Below are 18,282 nucleotides of genomic sequence, written 5' to 3' on the forward strand. Positions count from 1 at the left end.
TACTTGTTTTGTTCAGTGACGGTTAAATTTCCTGTCACAACAGCAGCACTTCCTGTCTCACTCTGGGGCCTGCTGTGAAAACCACTTCCCGTCGTGGTAAAGACTAAAGTAATCTTATCAACCTTTCCTTCAAACTGTCACATACAAAACTCTACATGTAAGATTAGAGATCCCCTTGTTTATTTTCGCACATGTAATTCTCATTTACATACAGTACAGTAACATTTCAAAGTTTCATACAGACTCCCAACCAATGTACAAAGTAATGCTAATTGCCTGTTTTATGCTAATAACCTTACATTTAAGTGGCAACCTTTTAACTTCTAAATTATATTTCAAAACTAAATGTATATTTTAAATTAAGAGTACTTGTCATACTAATTAGTGGGTTTCATTGTTGTGGCTGCTAAAGCAGTCATGCACCTTAAGTCATGTCATGTCAGTGACAGCAGATGTCCTCAGTGTTTCTTAAAAGAATCCGTATCCTGTGAACAACATGGTACAGTCACAGATTAATGTGTCGGTTAGGATGACAAGTATTGCCAGCATTAAACTTTGAAATGTCTAAGTATAGCATCTACATACTTTGTAGTGTTCCCAGGTTGTTATCTCAGAATAAAGTGACTCCCCTGGACATCCTGTGCCTGCTACTACTTGTCTATGACCCAGAATGGTAAAATTCTCATGCAGAAATCCGTTGCTCACTCCGCATTTGACCAGATGATGGTGCACTAGCTCCATGTCAAATTGGGCGGGTAAATGAGCAGTGTAGTTCCCGATGAAAGCAACACCATACCCAACAGTATTATGTCCTTTAGTATGAGCCCCTACTGACATCCAACCTCGTCCTTCGTAGATGTAGCCATCAGACCCAACAACAAAGCTTGGAGAGACAGTCAGACACACACACAAAATACTTACAAATGATACTCGCTGTGATCTTTTGCATGCACTCTACTCGAAGAAAAAATAAAAACAAGGACAAATATGGTTGTATATGCTCTGATCAGTTTGTAGAAAAACCACAAAGTAGGTCAATTCAACTTTTAAACATTTGCCATTTTTATGCATGTAAACATTATAGCTGTTCTAAAAACAGCAGGGCAGGAACTTAACTAAAATGTAACTTCATAAAATTCTCTACATTAGCAGCAACTTTTTCGTCATGCTAAAAATACTCCTCACTTAAAAAACTGGAGAGACTTGACTCTCTATTGATTCCTATAGAGTTTGGCATTAGCATGTTGCTATGCTAATAGTTATACACAGAAATAAGCAAAGTATTACATGGTACACACAAATATTGTATAAAATAATACATTTTTAATTTAGCTATTTCCAGTATTGAATGAAATATTAGATAACCTCAGCTGCCATTTTGTGTTTTTTCCCCACTGAGATAAAGCAAAGCTGCATCTGAGTATGCATACTTCCCTACTATATAGTAGGCTAAAATAGTATGTAAAAGAGCAGTATGTCTAAATTCACAGTATTCATAAAACACAAAGCAAAAAGTACCTGGATGAAGAGCACGTCCTATTGAAATTTTACTATCACATGGGAGAGGATTTGTAAATAGCAGTGAGGCAACGTAACTGATGCTGGCAGGTCAATATGACAAAATGTAGTAGATCCAGATTACATTCATGCTAAACATTAATAAAACATACTGTTTTAATGGTTGTGAAATAATTACTTCTCAGAAAGAGAAGTAACTACTCAGTGAGTATGCAGTTTTCCGGATGCAGCAAAAGAGTGAAACACACTCAAAGATTGTGTTTAGAATGCAATATTAGTGCAATACGTACTACACAGTATGTACAGTGTCCTACCTATAAGTTTACATGTAGTATGTGATTTCTTTGTATACTCTGACTTTAAAAATACATTATTATGGTTAAAATATTATTTCTCAATATTTTTCAATGTTTATTTAGTTTTGTAAACATTCTTAAAAGAAGTTACTTCATTGCAGTGCATTCTGGGACTGCTTTCTCCACTAGGAACGCCTACCACTTTCACACCAGGATGCCCACCGCTAACTATAAGTTTAGGGACAGAACTTATATTTGTGACAGAATCTTGCTGAAGCACATGTTACCTGTAGCCGATGTCGTACCAGCCCCGCCCCTTCTGGTGGAAATGTTGCATTGCCCTCATATTTTTGGAACACATTTGAAGGTTTCGACAGGGTTTGCTGGGAATCTTTGTGTGGTGAATATACAGAAATAGCAGGGGTGGAGACAGAGGTTCGAGAGGGACCAGGGGTGGCGCTGCTCCCCACATACATCTTGGAATGATGGCAGGACACTCTGAAGGAGGGGTACCACAGAGATTGTTGGTTTAACACCAGCGTTTGAACAGACGAGTTTTATTTGACCAACTGAAAGTACCTTCACTTACCCATATAATGTAGCATAAACTCTTTAATTCCTTTTTCTATAAGACTCTCAATCCCAACATCTCCTTTTTGTGGATGACTATGTAGTGCATCTGCTACTTTCTCTTGAAGCAGTGATGAATTTGTGATCTTTTTAAAATTCTGTCTGCGATAGCGGCCTCTCAGATGAGTACTCAAGTCATGATCCAACTCTTCCATAGTCTCTAAGTAGTAGCTCCTCAGTAGTGTGCTTAAATTTACTTCAGAGCAGTTAACAACAGAAAGATGCTTCCCAAGTATGGCTCCATCCATTCCACCATGGACCAGAGCATCAGTGGCCAAGGATGGCATGCCTGAAAGAGTAAAAACCAAGGGAGCGGATACACTGTCCCAACAACCATCTGGGCCAAGTCGCTCAGGTGGAGTTGCATTCTCAAACTGCAGAAATGACATGCCTAAGTACTTGGCCAGCGGGAGTAGGTAGAAACCATGAGGCTGGTTTTTGGTCTCATTAGCCCGTAGCCCATATTCAAGACCTAAAAGGAGAGGAGCAAGGGCAACTGTCGTGCCATCAGGAGTCAGAACAACTCCCCTCTCTTCATGATCATCTGTTATGAAATGATGAGTGACTTTGTCCAAGAAATTGGAGAGATTGTGGTTTATATTCATCTGCTCTGTGAAAAAGCTGTTATTTTCATAGTGAATATCACCTCGATTGTCAGATGATCCCACAAAGTCATGTGTGACATTGTCAGCAATTTTGCGTAGATTCGCCACTAAAGCCAGTGGACTTAGTCCTGGGTTTAAATCTTCTAATTGCGTAACAGCAGTTATAAAGCTCTCCATGTTCCTCAGATGAACTGCTGTAACTAAAATATATAATGACTTAAGATACAATAATTATGCATGTGCAATTATAATCAAGCTAAAGAGTATTTTTGGGGTAATTGAGGTACGGTCTTCATCTCTTTGTATATGTGACACAAATTTAAGTATTGAATGTATAGCATGTCTCCACTGTCTTTTTAAAAAAAAAAAAAATTATATCACATATTGCTAAGGTTGAGATGGTAGTCCAGTTAAACTGTATGCATACTGGATGAAGCCGAGCTGCGATCACAATATGTAGGTTTGTTAGTCTGACTAAAGGCTGGAATACACCACATGACTGTTGTCCAAATTGTTGCCCCAATTTACCATCTGGACTTATCAGTGAGAGGTGCTTGGAGTCAGAGCCAGTATGCATACTTTGGGCAGTCAGAGTTCACATATTTCATGGAAAATCGTGTAGTGTATTATGGGAACAGACCATAGACTGTAAAAAGGCACAGACACAGACAGGCCGGAATACAGTACATGACTGTTAGCCTTGATTTTCAGTCTGGATGTCAACAAATAGTTGCCGAAAGTCAGAGCCAGTCTGCAGATTTTGGGAAGTTGGAAATTGACATATTTCACAGAAAATTACATAGTGTATAATGAGCACAGATGCCGATTTTTAGCTTCAGACCGTGATTACTTCCATTCAGAGGATACCAAATATATTTGATATTTATGAGTTGATTTTAGTATATTGTGTGCATGTTTCTGCATGAGTTTGTTCAGTTCAGATTGAAAAGTGTGTAATTCTCATGTCATTTAATGCATCCCAGTTCTGCGCTCTAACCTTTTACAAAGCAGGGTTAATTTCGTCAACGAAGACGACGACGAAAAATATTCGTTAACGAACCTTTTTTCTGTGACTAAGATGAGACATTGACAACCTAAAACTAATATCTGATGGTAAAAACCATGACGAAATTTATGCGTCTTCCTTAACAAGACGAGACTGGACTAGAATTTTATTTGAGGACTACCAGACATTCAAAATACATCCTATAGGCTAAGTTAACTGTCTTGTCTTTCAAAATGTGGGTCCCTGTCATTGGATTACAATCGGATGAGGGGCTTTTGCATATCTAGTCTCAGTATGGCAGGTGCAGCAGACAGGTTGGCTACCAAAACGCGAACTAGCGATCTGAAACAATGGCCTCAGCACCTAAAGGGTTAGGTATATAAGGTGACCAGACGTCCTGTTTTTCCCGGGAGTCACAAAGTGAATTTCGAGGGGGGACTGCGTTTCATTTCCAACTGGTCAGGTTTATTTGGAAATTAAAGTGATTTCTATATTTTATCCTTTCAAAAGACTACGAAATCGATCCCAGTTCTGCATATAAACGTAGCGCTGTGTTTATGGTTCGCTGCGCAATGCGTCTTTTGCCATTTAATACCTGCAGACTGCAGCCAATAGAAATGCTTCTCTACCGCCGCGCGTCCTGCTCCTCACAGCACAGACAGCGAAAGCAGACTGCAGTTGTTGTCATTCATTGTAACAAAGTGTAGAGACGATGTAAATAATATATATAATATATTCAGTGTGCAGTGTAGAGAGCTTCATTCAGTAAAATGGAAGTTTGTGAGATAGCGATGAACGGAGGAGGGTAACAGCATTTTAATGATTATAGAGAGTTTGCAAATGTAAAATTGAATTTATACAACAGGTTATACATTTTTGATTTTATACAAAAGTTAATATTAATTGACTTACATTTTAGGAACACTGTTGTCTATTTTGCTCTATTTGTCAACAAAAATGTAGTTAAAAAACAGTCACAGCTGAGCCTCTGCGCAAGTCTTTGACCCAGCGCTGTTTCATGAATGAATTAATCTTTGCTTTTGAACAAAACTAGTGAGTCAATGATTCAATGACCCATTCATAAAGAGAGTCACTTGCTTCGTTCCTAAATGAATCAGCCATTTGAACGAATCGATTGAATGAATGATTCAGTGACAAAGACAGTGACTTGCTGCCACCTACTGGCGGTTTCTGTTTCATTTTTAAAGTATAAATTGAGTCATTTAAAATTTTAAATCATTGAAATTTCTATATTTAAAACATTAATATCATAACATTGTTATTATGAGATGCATTAATGCCACCTCTGAGTCTTGTCAAAAAACGTCTTAAATTCTGTAAATATTCCTTAATGCCACATTTGTGCTCTCCTGTGCCGTGCAAAGATGAATTGTTGATGCTGATTTCATTTGACTAAATTTTTTGCCATAAAAGATGACATACATTTAATGAAGTTAGAAAAATGGCATTACAAAGGTTTAAAAAACCCCAAAAACAAACAAACAAAAAAAACTTTAAGGAGTCAAATATCAATAGGAAGATTAATTTCTGGGTCATTCCTGGGATTCGGTAATATTTCAGTCCCCCAGAGTTTCTAAAGTGGTGGTTCAGCAAAATTAATTGTAAGAAGCTTTTCACAAAACTTTGGGATGCCCATTATAACTAATAAAAATAATTATTGCATTTTTATATTTTTAGCATAAAATAATGTCTTATATCTATCTTGAACCAAGCATTTTGTAATGTCCCTGAGTTTGTACTTAGAAAATTATTAACAAAATGTGTACAGTGTCTGTGATTTCTGGCAACAATGTAAGCATTTACTTGTGTTCCTTTCTTGTAAAAAATATTTTTCTAAAAAAAATGCGAAATATTTGATAAATAAACAGACTGTAAAGTTATGTCTCTCAGTCTGAACTCAACCCCGTCACACTAACCATTCTACGCCCATAATAATTTAGTCTCCACTCATATGTGACTTCATTCAGGTCTCTTTAATAGTGGTGCAGAAAATGGTTAGTGGTATCATACTTTTTATTCATATTTTTTGAGGCATGTCATAGTCAGGGACTCAACCCCGTCATATAAAATTAAGATGTAAAATTATTACTTTTTCAACATTTTATTGTAATTCATAAGTATATACAATGTGTTTATGCTACATGAGCAGCAGTGGCCATTTTTTGTGAAAAACCACAACCCCGTCACACTCAACCCCATCACAAATATATGTATTTCTCATTTTTACAGGGTTGTAAACTTGTGACAGGGTTGAGTTATTTGCTTCATTTATTAATAATTTTAATTAAAAAATATAAAATAGTCATGGTTTCAGTAAATATATATACTCCAAAATCATGACAACTCATATTTTTGTTTTAAATTGAATTTTTGACGAAATATGTCCACTTAAATGTTGACAAGCATCATACATCAGAAATTGTGCCCACATTTGCAGCAGAAAGACAATGTTGGCCATGCAGATATGTTGACCCAGAAACAAGGGGACAATATGAGAAATAAATCCAAAATTTTTATTTAAGGCAATGTATCCCTTCAAATGTGTTACAGCCTTCACACTTTGTCACATTAATATTTTTAGAAAAATATAGGGAAGACAATTAAGAACAAAACAGTTTCTTGCTGATTACCATCTTACATGTTAAGGGCTAAAACAATAAAATTGTGGTTTTATTTAAAATTTTAAATTAAATTTTTTTTTTACAAAAATAAAGAGACTGTGGACACACAATTTGTGTATTTTTAGCTTCAGTTCTATAAAAATGTGAAAATGATGATAAATGTTACATTTGTTATCATTAAATTGTTATCAGGGACACATTAGCAGTAGGTAGTTGTGATTTCTGTGTAAAATCCTTTTTAAACCAATCCCATTTTGTCCGTTACGGGGTTGAGAAAAAAAAAAAGCTGGAAAAAAAACTGAAAATAATAAAAGGTCTTTAATGCCTGAGGTGGGAAAATATGATATTTTGAATATGATATATTAAAATATGCTTAATATTTTTTGGAGGTTTGTTATGTGCCATGTGGCTAATGATGTGGGGTATTTAGAAGTTGAATGTAGTTGAAAGACATGTATATTCCAAATTGAAATGTTACCAAATCTCAGAAATGACCTTCCTGTCATTGATCAGAAGGTCTCTTCCTATTTATTAATTTATTATTATTTAAGTAGGAGCACTAGTGCTCCTGAAAAGAAATGTAAGCATAGAGTCCTCAAGAATGCAATATTAAAAACTAACGTTTTTGCAATGTAATATGCGCAAATCCACACACAACATATCTTTAATTTGGCCAGAATTGCAGGTGCTTTTCTAAATAGTATTCCTAATTAAATACCTATCTGTGTCATCAATGTTAACCAACAAAAGATGTTAAATGTATACGTGTTAAGTAAACTGTATCTGCAAAATGAGTTTAATTTGTATCTCTAAATGAAAATTTATTCCAGTTTTTCCTAATTCAATCCTTGATTCAAATTTCTCATAAGCTTAATTGATTTGGTCTAAAGAGAGAAGAATTAATGAATATTTTTGTTTGAAGACTACATATAAAGTAGCTACCAAAATAAATGCTGGTAACTGCAGTATGACTAAAAGTTGACAACAATGCAATGACCTTTCGTCGACTAAAACTATGAAAGACTAAAATGTGACTAAGACTATTAAGCATTTTCATCTGAAGATAAAGACTAAATCAAAAATGCCTGCCAAAATTAACACTGTTACAAAATAGGCAAGTATATGATGCCTGGTATTTTAAAAATGTGTTCAGATTTGAAAAGTCGTGTAGTATATTCCAGCCTTTAGCAAAAATGTGATTTTCAGTTGAACTAAAACACTCACATGACAATAAAAAACTTCATGTACTTACTATATGGTTAGTGTTAGGATTAGGGTTACTTGCATGTAATTATGCATAATTTATTGTTATTATAATAGTAAGTACATGTACACCTTAAAATAAAGTGTTACCAACATTTATGGTGCACATACCTGAGTTCTGTATGACTATACATATCCCAGACATGGTAATAATCCACAATGTTCCTGGTGTCATTATCTGAACTAAATGCTACAACTTAGTACCAAGTGCTTGATTTGAATGCAGTATAAGAGTTTGTATATATATGCTGAAACTCAGAAGGCAGGACTGCAATTTAGTGTTAGTCAGGTGGCGTATTCCATCATGAAAAACATGTTTTTGTGTTGCGTCAATGGGACTGCATGTCTGAGGGTGCAGGAGTGTGTATGTTTGTACTCTGATGTGAGTAAAGGTCTTCTCCATAATCTGAATTTAACGACAAATATTGATTTTTGGATGGCAGTGACTGACAGACCTGCCATCCTATTTGTTGTGGAAGGAAGAGTTACTGCAAATAAAGGAGGTAAAGGTCATAGCTAGATATAGTGGTATATAATGTAATTGCAAAAAAGTTAGTTGTTGCACATGTGCATGCAGTTACCTGAAGAATGACTACAACTATCTGTATTTAGTAACAGCCTGCGGAAAAACTAATTTTCGCTGGATGTGTTGATTAGAAGAAATTCTTCCCTCTTGTGGCCAAGAGAAGCAAGATCATTGAAATTAAAGTAGCAACAAATTTTTAGATGAAAAGGCCTAAGCTGTTTTGGAAAACTTGCTTACTGCTAACTGAATACTGTGCTGTATACTGTGTACTGCATACTATTTTATTTTATTTTTTTAAATAGTAAGATAAACAGTGGACATTATTCAACAAATGCTTTAAACAGTACTACTGTGTGTTCTATGCACATAGAAAATGTGAATCATTTACTGTAGAAGTAGTAGCCGTGGCATGCTCAAGTTTTCTACCAATAATGTTTTGCCAATAATACCTACCATTGTTTTGAGAAACAGCTTTACTTCTTTTCGCATGCTATTTGATGTGCAAGTATTGATTTTATTCCTGTTAACAAGAAATTACATACTTGGCATTTGAACATGTTTTAGTGAGTTTTATTTAAAAGGTTACTTGAGGCTTGATTGTGTGCTTTAAGGTTAAATATCTTACCAAACAAATTATTTTAGTTTGCATTTTGACATGTAAATATGATTTAAAGACACAAAAACGTTTTTTTTTTTCAGACTTTATTTCATGTGCATGTGGTTTCACAAATGAATAGATAAAAGTAGATAAAGTGAATAAATCCAATGTCATACCCAACATCCTGTAAATTGTTTGTGCCAAGTGAAATTAATGGGAAAATAAAATTTTATATATATATATATATATATATATATATTTATATAATTTCAAAGTTCTTTTACAGGCATTTTCTGTCAATAGACATCTATTTGACGGAATGGATTTTAATTGCTTTCAGTGTGTCTATTTCAAATATGAAATATTTGCAGAAGAATAAAATGAAATCCATAATTTTTGTCTGTTAAGAAGTGTCATTTTATATAATACTTCTAGCAAACATTCAGAGGGAACATAAAATACTATAGAAAATGACAGAGTTTTCAAGGTACCTGACTGTTAAGGAAGTGAAGTTTTGCAAGATTTATAATTTTGTTTCTGGCACAACACACACCTTCATTGATATTTTAAATTTAGGACGCTTTCTTGAGGCTGCAGTCCACTACATCTCAATAACCACATTTACTTGGTATCTCTACAGTAATGAAAATTAAGTAAACTTGACACCATGACACACTAGTTATTAATGTTGGGGGAAAAATCTGTCAAAGTGTCCTCCAGAACTGCTCCATAAATTTGATCAAAAAATGTTTGAGCTGTGCTGTATGCATTGCAGGAATATATAGCCCTACCAAATAAATGAGAACGTGCAGTATACTGAGGAACAGTTATGCAGTACAAAACAGTGAACAGCCATTTACCCGCAGTTGAGACAAATATTACAACACAGATGGTCTTTTATACCCAAGACCTGAGCGAGGGAAATACTAGGTCATAGGACCACCAGGTTTCATTCAGACGTTTAAGAATCATTAATGAACCTGAAAAAGGAATACCAAGTCTCGTGGTGCTTCATTTGAATACGAGCAGATCTGCAACCGCAAAAGAAAAACTGAGGGTTGTGGTAAATGAAATAACAATAATTCAAAAAAGAAACTATTAAATCATGACTGGCCAAATGCCTGGTCAAACAGCAGTGCTTTGTTGCAGTCAAACAAAACATAATCTAAATAATGACCATTTAAAGGAAAATTGCGTGTTTTTTTTTTTTTTTTTGATAAAAAGTTCTTTTTAAAGATAACAATGTTTGAACAGTATGGTGGGAGGCATCTATTCACTAGATTTGGTTCCATTGTAGTCGCCCTGCATGTCCGCATCATCCTCTGCAGCATCTGAGCTGTCAATCATTCCCCGTCTGCCACCACCTGAGCGCCTCGGTGTACTGCTGAAGGATGATGGTTCGTTGCCTCGCCTGAAATGTTACAACAAATCTTAGCATAAAATCACATAGATTTTCACTGCAGGTTGCTTGGTACTGGTACATTTGAGTTAGCCCTTAAATAGCATATTTGTGAAACCATTTGAAAACTAAGGAAACCTTTTATAATCTCAAATTGTTCACAAAGCCTGGAAGAAGTTAGTGTCACTAAGTGATCTACCAATCAGCAACTGTATGGAATATGTTTGGATTTTATGGAAGACCCAGGTTTGAAAAATGCTGCATGATTAAAAGTATAGTATACTGAATAATAGTAATCACAGAGGGTTTGATTTAAAGGTGCACTAAGTGATTTTTGCCAAACGATGTTGATATTTGAAAGCACCAAAACAAACATGCCCACACCCCAACAGTACCTCGCCCCTATTTTGAAATCAAACAAGTGAAGATGACACACAAGCATATTCAAACAAAAGCCAACATGGATAAGTTGTGTGAAACGAGGCAAAATCAACGTTACTCACCTATGAAGAAGAAACAACTCCTTACCGCTGGAAAGCTGCTCCGATATTTGCCTGATCGTAACCCTTCTTTTTAATGATTTGTTTCTCTGATATTTATTAATTTCCTCTTTTTTCTCTGCCATCTAACTCTCTCTATAGTCGATCTGTAATATCTCAAACTGAGCGTTCTTTTCTCCCTGTCATTCCAAGACACTCCCCATTACTGCTGATTGGCTACATGTGTGTTTTGGGACACAGTCCAACGCTGTGGTCAAAAGCGTTTTTCAAAAATCGCTCAGTGCACCTTTAAAAGATGTTAAGAATTTCAGTTCATATGTGATGCTTTTGTTTCGTTGATGAATGATTGGTGTGAAGTACACGCAGTACAAATGTGCATCTGAAATACACAGAGATAAATCACTTCTTCACCAGCGTCCTAATAAGTATGTCACCAGAATACAGCCACAAGCGTCTTTTAAAGTGGAAAGTGGTATTAGACATCAGATTTGTAAGAGGTTAAAGGTAGCGTTAAAACCTCATTTGTAAACCTGTAAACAGGCTAAATGAGGTTGGTTCAGAAAAAAGAACCATGCTTTGAGAGGGAAATATGGTCAAAAATATGCTAGTCTGAGTTCCGTTGAGCTTCAGTGGAGGGACGGAAATCTCTTGAATTTTTTTTTTTTTTAAATGGTTTGGAATGACGTGGTGAGTAAATAATGACAGAATGTTCATAAAATACGCTACTTATCGTACCTTATGTGCGCACTCTGCAAAACTTAAGTATATGTAATATACCATATTTCACTCTCGCAGGCAGGAAATATATTTGTAGCAAGTAAAAGGAAAGATTTGTGAGGAGTACATCTTCTGTGTCAACTTTTGAGCACAGAGGTACCTGCATAGTCACTGTGTGGGTTCAGGATTGCCTCTGCAACATAGACAGAGATAGACAATCTTCGGTTTGCAGTTTATAAAAGGAAGGGATTTGGGCTGCGCTACAAGTGCTGAGAATTTGCTCAAAGCTTTGTCTAAAAGAGCAGTTACTGCCCAAAGATTTCAATACTTTTTGGGGTGCTGAGCCACATCTTGGGAGCGATATGCATACCTGAGTTTGCTCTTGAGGGAAGTGACCTCACGGCTCATGGCATCATTGGCTTCTGTGGCCTCATCCAGCTCTCTCTGAAGCTTTCTGCGGGCCGCAGTGATTCGCTGGGACTCTTCCTCGCTCTCCTCCAACTGCCTCTTCAGCTGTTTGACGCGTGCGTTTGATTTATCCGCCTGTGAATAGTATAGTAGTCAATTACAAGATCCTTTTTCTTTGGAATTTAGGTATGATCCTTAAACTTTATATGAAAAATATAGGAAAAGAGAAGAGAGAGTATAGCTGCTGTATGGCTAACCTGGTCTTTATATTGTTCTGCTTGTTTTCGCTCATCTTCCACTTGAATCATCAAATCCTTCAGCTTCTTATCCTTCTGGCGAACTGCCTTTGCTGTGTTTTGCTTTTCTCTGCATTAGAAAGAAACATCAGTTACAAACAAGCAGCACCAAACAAGATAAAATGATGATATCACATCTTCTGTGACATAAAATCATGTTCTTAAAAAAGCTTTAACTTTCAATTGGTCATCATGAGGGTTGGTAAGATTATTTTTTGTAAGGTTTTTTTTTTTTTTTTAAATAAGTCTCTTATGCCCACCATGGCTGCATTAATTTAATCTCTCTCTCTCTCTCTCTCTCTATATATATATATATATTCACAATTTATTTATTTTCAGCTTTATAGAAAATTATTCCACAACCATTGAGCAAACTAAGAACAAACACATGTACATTTATGAATGAAGGAGAGATGGATATTTTTATCTCACAAAAACTGTATTGGTTTATATTTCTTTCAAAATATGATTAGTGACATCTTTTTAAATTTCTGTTAACTTTTTGTGGTCCCCCTTGCCACCCCTTGGGGGGTCCACGTACCCCAGTTTGAAATCCTTTGCTATAATAAAAGACTTGCCTGCTCTCCTGGTCAAGTTGTTCCTCCAGTTGTGCCACTTTGGCTTCAAGAGCAGTGATGGAGGACTTAAATTTGGATTTGACTTGGTTCTCCATCTCCTGGAGTTTAGCTTTCAGCTCTTTATTCTGCCTCTCCATCAACTGTCTGGCGCTCTCATTCTTTTGGGATGTGGTGCGTTCGGCCTGGAGCTCGTTGGTAAGTTGGTCAACCTGAAGGATGAAGAAAAAACTTGAGGAAATTATACGGTTTTCATCCAAATTACAAAGTTCTGTCTCCGTAATGGCATTTCCATTCTCAAAGTTTTTAAATAAAAATGTATTATAATTTTCTTAATAATATGTGACACTGGACCACAAAACCAGTCGTAAGGCGCACGGGTATATTTGTAGCAATAGCCAACAATACATCGTATGGGTCATAATTATTGATTATCAAGATCATTAAGGATATTCAGTAAAGATCATGTTCCATGAAGATATTTTGCAAATATCCTACCATAAATATATAAAAACTTAATTTTTGATTTGTAATATGTGTTGCTAATCACTTAATTTGGACACTTTAAAGGCGATTTTTTTTTTTAAAGGCCAAATATTGTCCTATCCTAACAAACCATACATCAATGGAAAGCTTATTTATACAGCTTTCATATAAAAAATTACCCTTATGACTGGTTTTGTGGTTCAGGGTCACATATATGTACCTGCTGGGCACTCTTCCTCAGCTTGTCATTAAGCATCTCCATATTGCCCTGCTCCTCCTCAAGCTCTTCCTCCAGCTGTTGGATCTTCGCTTCTAGCCGTCTCTTCTCGTCAGCCAGTGCAGATCTTTGAGGTTCAGTCAAACCACATATTATTTTCAAACAGAATGTGCTTGGAGCACATTTCTGCCGTAATGTTTCGGTACACAAACTTGTGCTGGTATGTCTGAAATCTAGAACTACACTCTGTTCCCATACAAACAGTCACACTAAAGAATGTCTACCATTAATTGTAACAGTGAACCGCATGCTCCAACGGAAGTCAATCTATCAGAGGATTATAATGAATTCCACAGGATTCAAATATTTCTATGATATTTTATTTGTCATACTCACTTTCCAGATGAATTGCTAGCCAACTCGTCAGCCAGTTCATCTCTCTCAGCTTCAGCTTGCTTTTTAGCCCTCTCAGCTGCAGCCAAGTCCTACATTTAAAGAATTGAACTGAATTCTTCAATAATAAAGGTGAGACAATCACGCAAATCAACTGCCGCAAGTTCACAATCTTTTTTGTCAACTTCACCCCTGAAACTTAATTACTTAAGATTACTGAAGATTTAAGAATTAAGATTTTAAGTAATGCAACAAGCAAAAAAACATTCTCATGTTTAATATTTCTATTGTTAGTTATCTATTGTTTTTATTTTTAAATTCCAATTAGAATATCTTTATCAGTTTATGTTCATTTATTTTTTATAATACTTTTTAAAATGTAGTTCTATATTTGTATTTATATCACTATCAAACCCCCTGTAGTTCCATCATGGACCCATAGGGGTTCTGTGAGCCCTTGGTTGGGAACCCATAATTTAGCCATTTCAAATAACCCAGAATTGTACTATTTTGGAAACAATACATTTATTTGAATGAATGGCCCCATACACCTCTTTTTGGACAAATTGCCTCAGTATGTTATTCATAGTAGCCTCACCTCATGCAGCTGTAGAAGTTCAGCCTCCAGAGTCTTGGCCTTCCTCTCATTCTCTTTGGCACTGGATAGGACATCCTCCCTGGCAGCTCGAGCATCATCAAGCTCTCTTTGGAAGTCTTTCATTTGAGCCTAAGTTATAAAAACATACTCAAATAATTAATAAATTACTCAATTTATAATTGGAGTTCAATAAATTCATCCAATCATAAAACTGAGTTTTCACCTGGAGCTTGCGGAGCTGCTTGATCGCCTCTTCTCGTCCCTTGTTAGATGTCTCAATTTGGCCCTCAAGGTCCTTTATGTCTCCCTCCATTTTCTTCTTGGAAGCAGCTATTGCAGTCCTTTGCTTACGCTCGTCTTCGAGTTCAGTTTCCAGCTCACGCACCTGTTGGTTAAGATGTTTGTTTAAACCCATGTATACATATGGAAGTCAAAGTCTGAGTGAAGAAGCAATACTGCACCTGTTTGATCAACTGCCTCTTCTTCTCCTCCCCTTGCTCATCTCTGCCCTGGAGATCTCGCTCAAACTGGGCCTTTAGAGCCTGCATGTTGACTTCCAGACGCAGTTTGGCATCCTCTGCAGCCTGTAATTCATCCTCCAGCTCTTCCAACTGAGTCTTCATCTCTTCTACCTGAGCCTCCAGGCCACGTTTGGACTTCTCAAGCTCATGCACCTAAAATGAGAAAATGAGTTTGATTGAAATTTCCCTGACTTTAATGACCTAACAGAAGGTTTGTTTATGAGTGACATTTATTTAGAGGTTTACACTCTTTGAACTTACGCTCTTGCCCACATCATCCTTGGAGCTGACCAGGTCCTCCATTTCAGCACGAAGGGCTTTATTGGCTCTTTCAAGCTCCTCACGGCCTACTTGAGCTTCTTCAAGAGCTCTAGCTAAAGACAGAGCCTTGGTTTCCTTCTCTCTGGCCTCGGCCTCTGCGCGATCTCGCTCATCTGCATACTTATTAGAGATGCTCTTCTCTTCAGCAAGCATCTGAAAGGAAATGTTAGAAGTGAAAATACGTCCATATCCAATGGCAAAACTAATTGATTCGGCAGACAAATAATCAGAAACCTGATCAAACTTCTTCTGTTTTTTCTCAAGGTTGGACACCAGCTGTCTCTGGTTGTCCAAATCCATCAGCGTGTCCTCAAGTTCCTGTTGCAGTCTGTTCTTGGTCTTCTCAAGCTTGTCGTAAGCTGCTGCCTTCTCCTCAAACTGAGTATTGGTCGCCTCCAGGTCTCTCTGCAGCCGCTTCTTACCTTCTTCTAAAAGTTCTACGTTACCTGACACCTCATCCAGCTTCTTCTTGAAGTCAGCGAGCTGTGGACACAAGGGATATTCAAGATGTAAATATTGAGGCTCTAATGGAGCTAGACCACAGATTATTCATCTTATTGTTAACCTTACCTGAATGTTCAGTGTCGAAACGTGCCTCTCCACATTCCTCTTTGCTTCTGCTTCCTCCTCCAGCTGCTCCTGAAGGGCATTACGGTCGTCCTCCATTTGACGTAGTTTGGTGGAGAACTGGAGCTTTTGTCTTGTCTCTTCAGCCAGCAACTCCTGAAAATGTCAAAGCCCAAGTGAGCCAACAACTCCAATCCTGTTCATGTTGCTAAATTATGCTTCTGCTTTGAAGCTATAAATCAAAGAACACTACATAACATTGCACATACCTGTGTATCTTGCACTTGAGAAGTTAAGCTAGCTACATCCTTGCTAAGTTTGATGTTCTTCCCCTCTGCTTCATTAAGAAGGTTGGTAACACTCTCTAGTTCCACCTGCCAGGGCAAGAAACACGTTAAATACACAAGATGTTTGAAGTAACAAACATGTTGTACTGAAGGTTCTCCCAAAAGTGACATAAATATATTTAATAAAACATCCTCCACCATCACTCACAGTTATTTTAGAGACCCGATCCCCCAGCTCGGCTTTCTGCCTCTCGCTGTCATTGAAACGAGACTGCAGGTCAGCAAGCTGTCCTTCCACCTTCTTCCTCTTGTGTTCCACATCCTGTTTGCTCTGAGTAAGAGAACGGATCTCCACGTGGAGTTCTGATGTTTCCTTCTCCAGAACTTGCTTGGCTTTCTCCAGGTTTGACTTCACCTAAGAAGCATTTCATATATATTTTACATTAGCACTTGGAGTTCTTCAGAAAGTTAAACATATGAACAGAAATAACATTGATATTTGTTATGGTTGCCTACCCTCTTGGACTGCTCCAGCTGCTCTGTAAGCTCCTCCAAAGCTTGGGTATGTTTCTGTCTCATCTCCTGCACCTGAGCCTCGTGGACACGGCTCTCCTCCTCCATGGCTTTCTTCAAAAGAGTCACCTCCTGCTCACGTTTGGCCCTAAAAAAAAATGCAATGGTGTCTAGTAAACCCTCTCTCAATGTGTGCTATATTAAATCAATACAATGCATGTCAGATTAAAATGCAGATCTTTGTATCTAGACACACCTGAGCTCCTGCTGAGTGGCTGTGGTGTCCAGTGTGTCCTCCAGCTCTGATTTGAGGGCTTCAAGCTCTTCTCCCAAGTCTCTCTTGGTTTTTTCAGCCTTATTCCGGGCAATCCGCTCAGATTCTAGATCTTCCTGAAGATCTGAGATGTGTCCCTCCAGCTCTCTGATTTTCTTCAGTGCATTGTTTTTCTGAGCTGTCTCATCCTCCAATCTGAAACAGAAATGCAAAGGGATTACAAAGGTTACTGTTTCTGTGTGAATTATGCATGAAAGTATCTTCAATTTAGCTTCAAGTCATTTGTCTGTGACGGAATAATATACAAAAAAGTCAAGCATTTTAACATTTTAAATTAAAGATCTGTATACCGTGCCAGTGCGGCCTGAAGTTCCTCCTCTTTTTTGGCAAGCTGGGCTTTCAGATCAGCAATCTGAGCTTGGAGGTCAGCAAGTTGCTCCTGAAGGTCATTTGATTCACCCTCTAACTTTCTCTTGGCTTTTTCCAGCTCCTGTCGAGACTTTTCCTCTTTCTTCAAGCGCACTACAGATTATATAAAAAATATTATCACTTATAACCAGTGTTGGGCAGTAACTAGTTACTAGTAATTTAGTTACTGTAATAATATTACTTTTTGCAGTAACTAGTAGTGTAACTAATTACTAATAAGATTTCAGTAATAATATTACAGTTACTTTCCATAAAACAGCTTAGTTACTTAGTTACTTTCGATGCCTCAACCCAGCTGATTTAAAATCTAACAATCAAATAATTCCTAGATTTATTTTCATAATTTTCATGACTCGCACATGCATGTGATGAAGCTTGGAATATGGAAAAGCTTACATTCAGCAGATAGAAATATTGCATTATATTGTTTTTGTCAGGAAAAAAGATGATCTGAACACTGTTGTGTAAGTTGTGGCTTTACTTTACTCTGGTATTACATCTCTCTGATCAGCATGTGGTACATTACATTAATTTAAAATATTTTTGGAAAATTAAACAGTTTCTTACAAACTCATGCGATTTGATAAAATACATAACGCAATTTAATTGCATATGGGTAATGGAAAAATTACTTCAAAATTACTTCATGACAATTAATGAGATGAATACAAGACTTCTACTTGAATGCCACTATCAA

At 36.8% G+C, this 18,282-nt stretch overlaps 2 protein-coding genes across 4 annotated transcripts in view; both read right to left on the reverse strand.

The window, feature by feature from the left end:
* Positions 1-149: 149 nt before the first annotated feature.
* On the reverse strand, positions 150-8,318 carry pglyrp2 (peptidoglycan recognition protein 2). Its single transcript, XM_058780205.1, has 5 exons — positions 8,072-8,318; positions 2,404-3,249; positions 2,102-2,312; positions 586-883; positions 150-485 (listed from the first exon to the last, which is right to left on the reverse strand). The coding sequence occupies exons 1-5, from the start codon at positions 8,133-8,135 to the stop codon at positions 459-461; spliced, it is 1,446 nt and encodes a 481-aa protein (XP_058636188.1). The 5' UTR covers positions 8,136-8,318; the 3' UTR covers positions 150-458.
* A 722-nt stretch (positions 8,319-9,040) lies between these two features.
* The window catches only part of myh11a (myosin, heavy chain 11a, smooth muscle), a 32,420-nt gene continuing 23,178 nt past the window's right edge, over positions 9,041-18,282 (reverse strand). For 2 of the 3 annotated variants that reach the window (XM_058780201.1, XM_058780200.1), the window contains 17 exons: positions 17,507-17,678; positions 17,139-17,351; positions 16,886-17,030; positions 16,578-16,784; positions 16,352-16,456; positions 16,086-16,238; positions 15,750-15,998; positions 15,456-15,668; positions 15,135-15,347; positions 14,897-15,058; positions 14,674-14,802; positions 14,079-14,167; positions 13,686-13,809; positions 12,983-13,191; positions 12,366-12,474; positions 12,071-12,243; positions 9,041-10,495 (listed from right to left, as the gene is read on the reverse strand). In XM_058780201.1, the coding sequence (XP_058636184.1) occupies positions 10,354-10,495; positions 12,071-12,243; positions 12,366-12,474; positions 12,983-13,191; positions 13,686-13,809; positions 14,079-14,167; positions 14,674-14,802; positions 14,897-15,058; positions 15,135-15,347; positions 15,456-15,668; positions 15,750-15,998; positions 16,086-16,238; positions 16,352-16,456; positions 16,578-16,784; positions 16,886-17,030; positions 17,139-17,351; positions 17,507-17,678 (2,807 nt within the window). In that variant the 3' untranslated portion in view covers positions 9,041-10,353. Of the gene's footprint in view, positions 10,496-11,860; positions 11,894-12,070; positions 12,244-12,365; positions 12,475-12,982; positions 13,192-13,685; positions 13,810-14,078; positions 14,168-14,673; positions 14,803-14,896; positions 15,059-15,134; positions 15,348-15,455; positions 15,669-15,749; positions 15,999-16,085; positions 16,239-16,351; positions 16,457-16,577; positions 16,785-16,885; positions 17,031-17,138; positions 17,352-17,506; positions 17,679-18,282 lie in introns of all 3 variants that reach the window. The other variant, XM_058780202.1, reaches the window with a different exon arrangement.

Source organism: Onychostoma macrolepis, chromosome 06 (assembly GCF_012432095.1).
Source record: "Onychostoma macrolepis isolate SWU-2019 chromosome 06, ASM1243209v1, whole genome shotgun sequence".
NCBI classification, from domain to species: domain Eukaryota; kingdom Metazoa; phylum Chordata; class Actinopteri; order Cypriniformes; family Cyprinidae; genus Onychostoma; species Onychostoma macrolepis.

Excerpts from the sequence above, each read along its gene's own strand:
- pglyrp2 (XM_058780205.1), bottom strand. The coding sequence starts at position 8,135 with ATGACACCAGGAACATTGTGGATTATTACCATGTCTGGGATATGTATA. Across the intron at positions 884-2,101 it reads TGGTACGACATCGGCTACAG|CTTTGTTGTTGGGTCTGATG; the intron begins GTAACATGTGCT and ends TGTCTCTCCAAG. Across the intron at positions 486-585 it reads CAACCTGGGAACACTACAAA|GATACGGATTCTTTTAAGAA; the intron begins GTATGTAGATGC and ends TGTTGTTCACAG.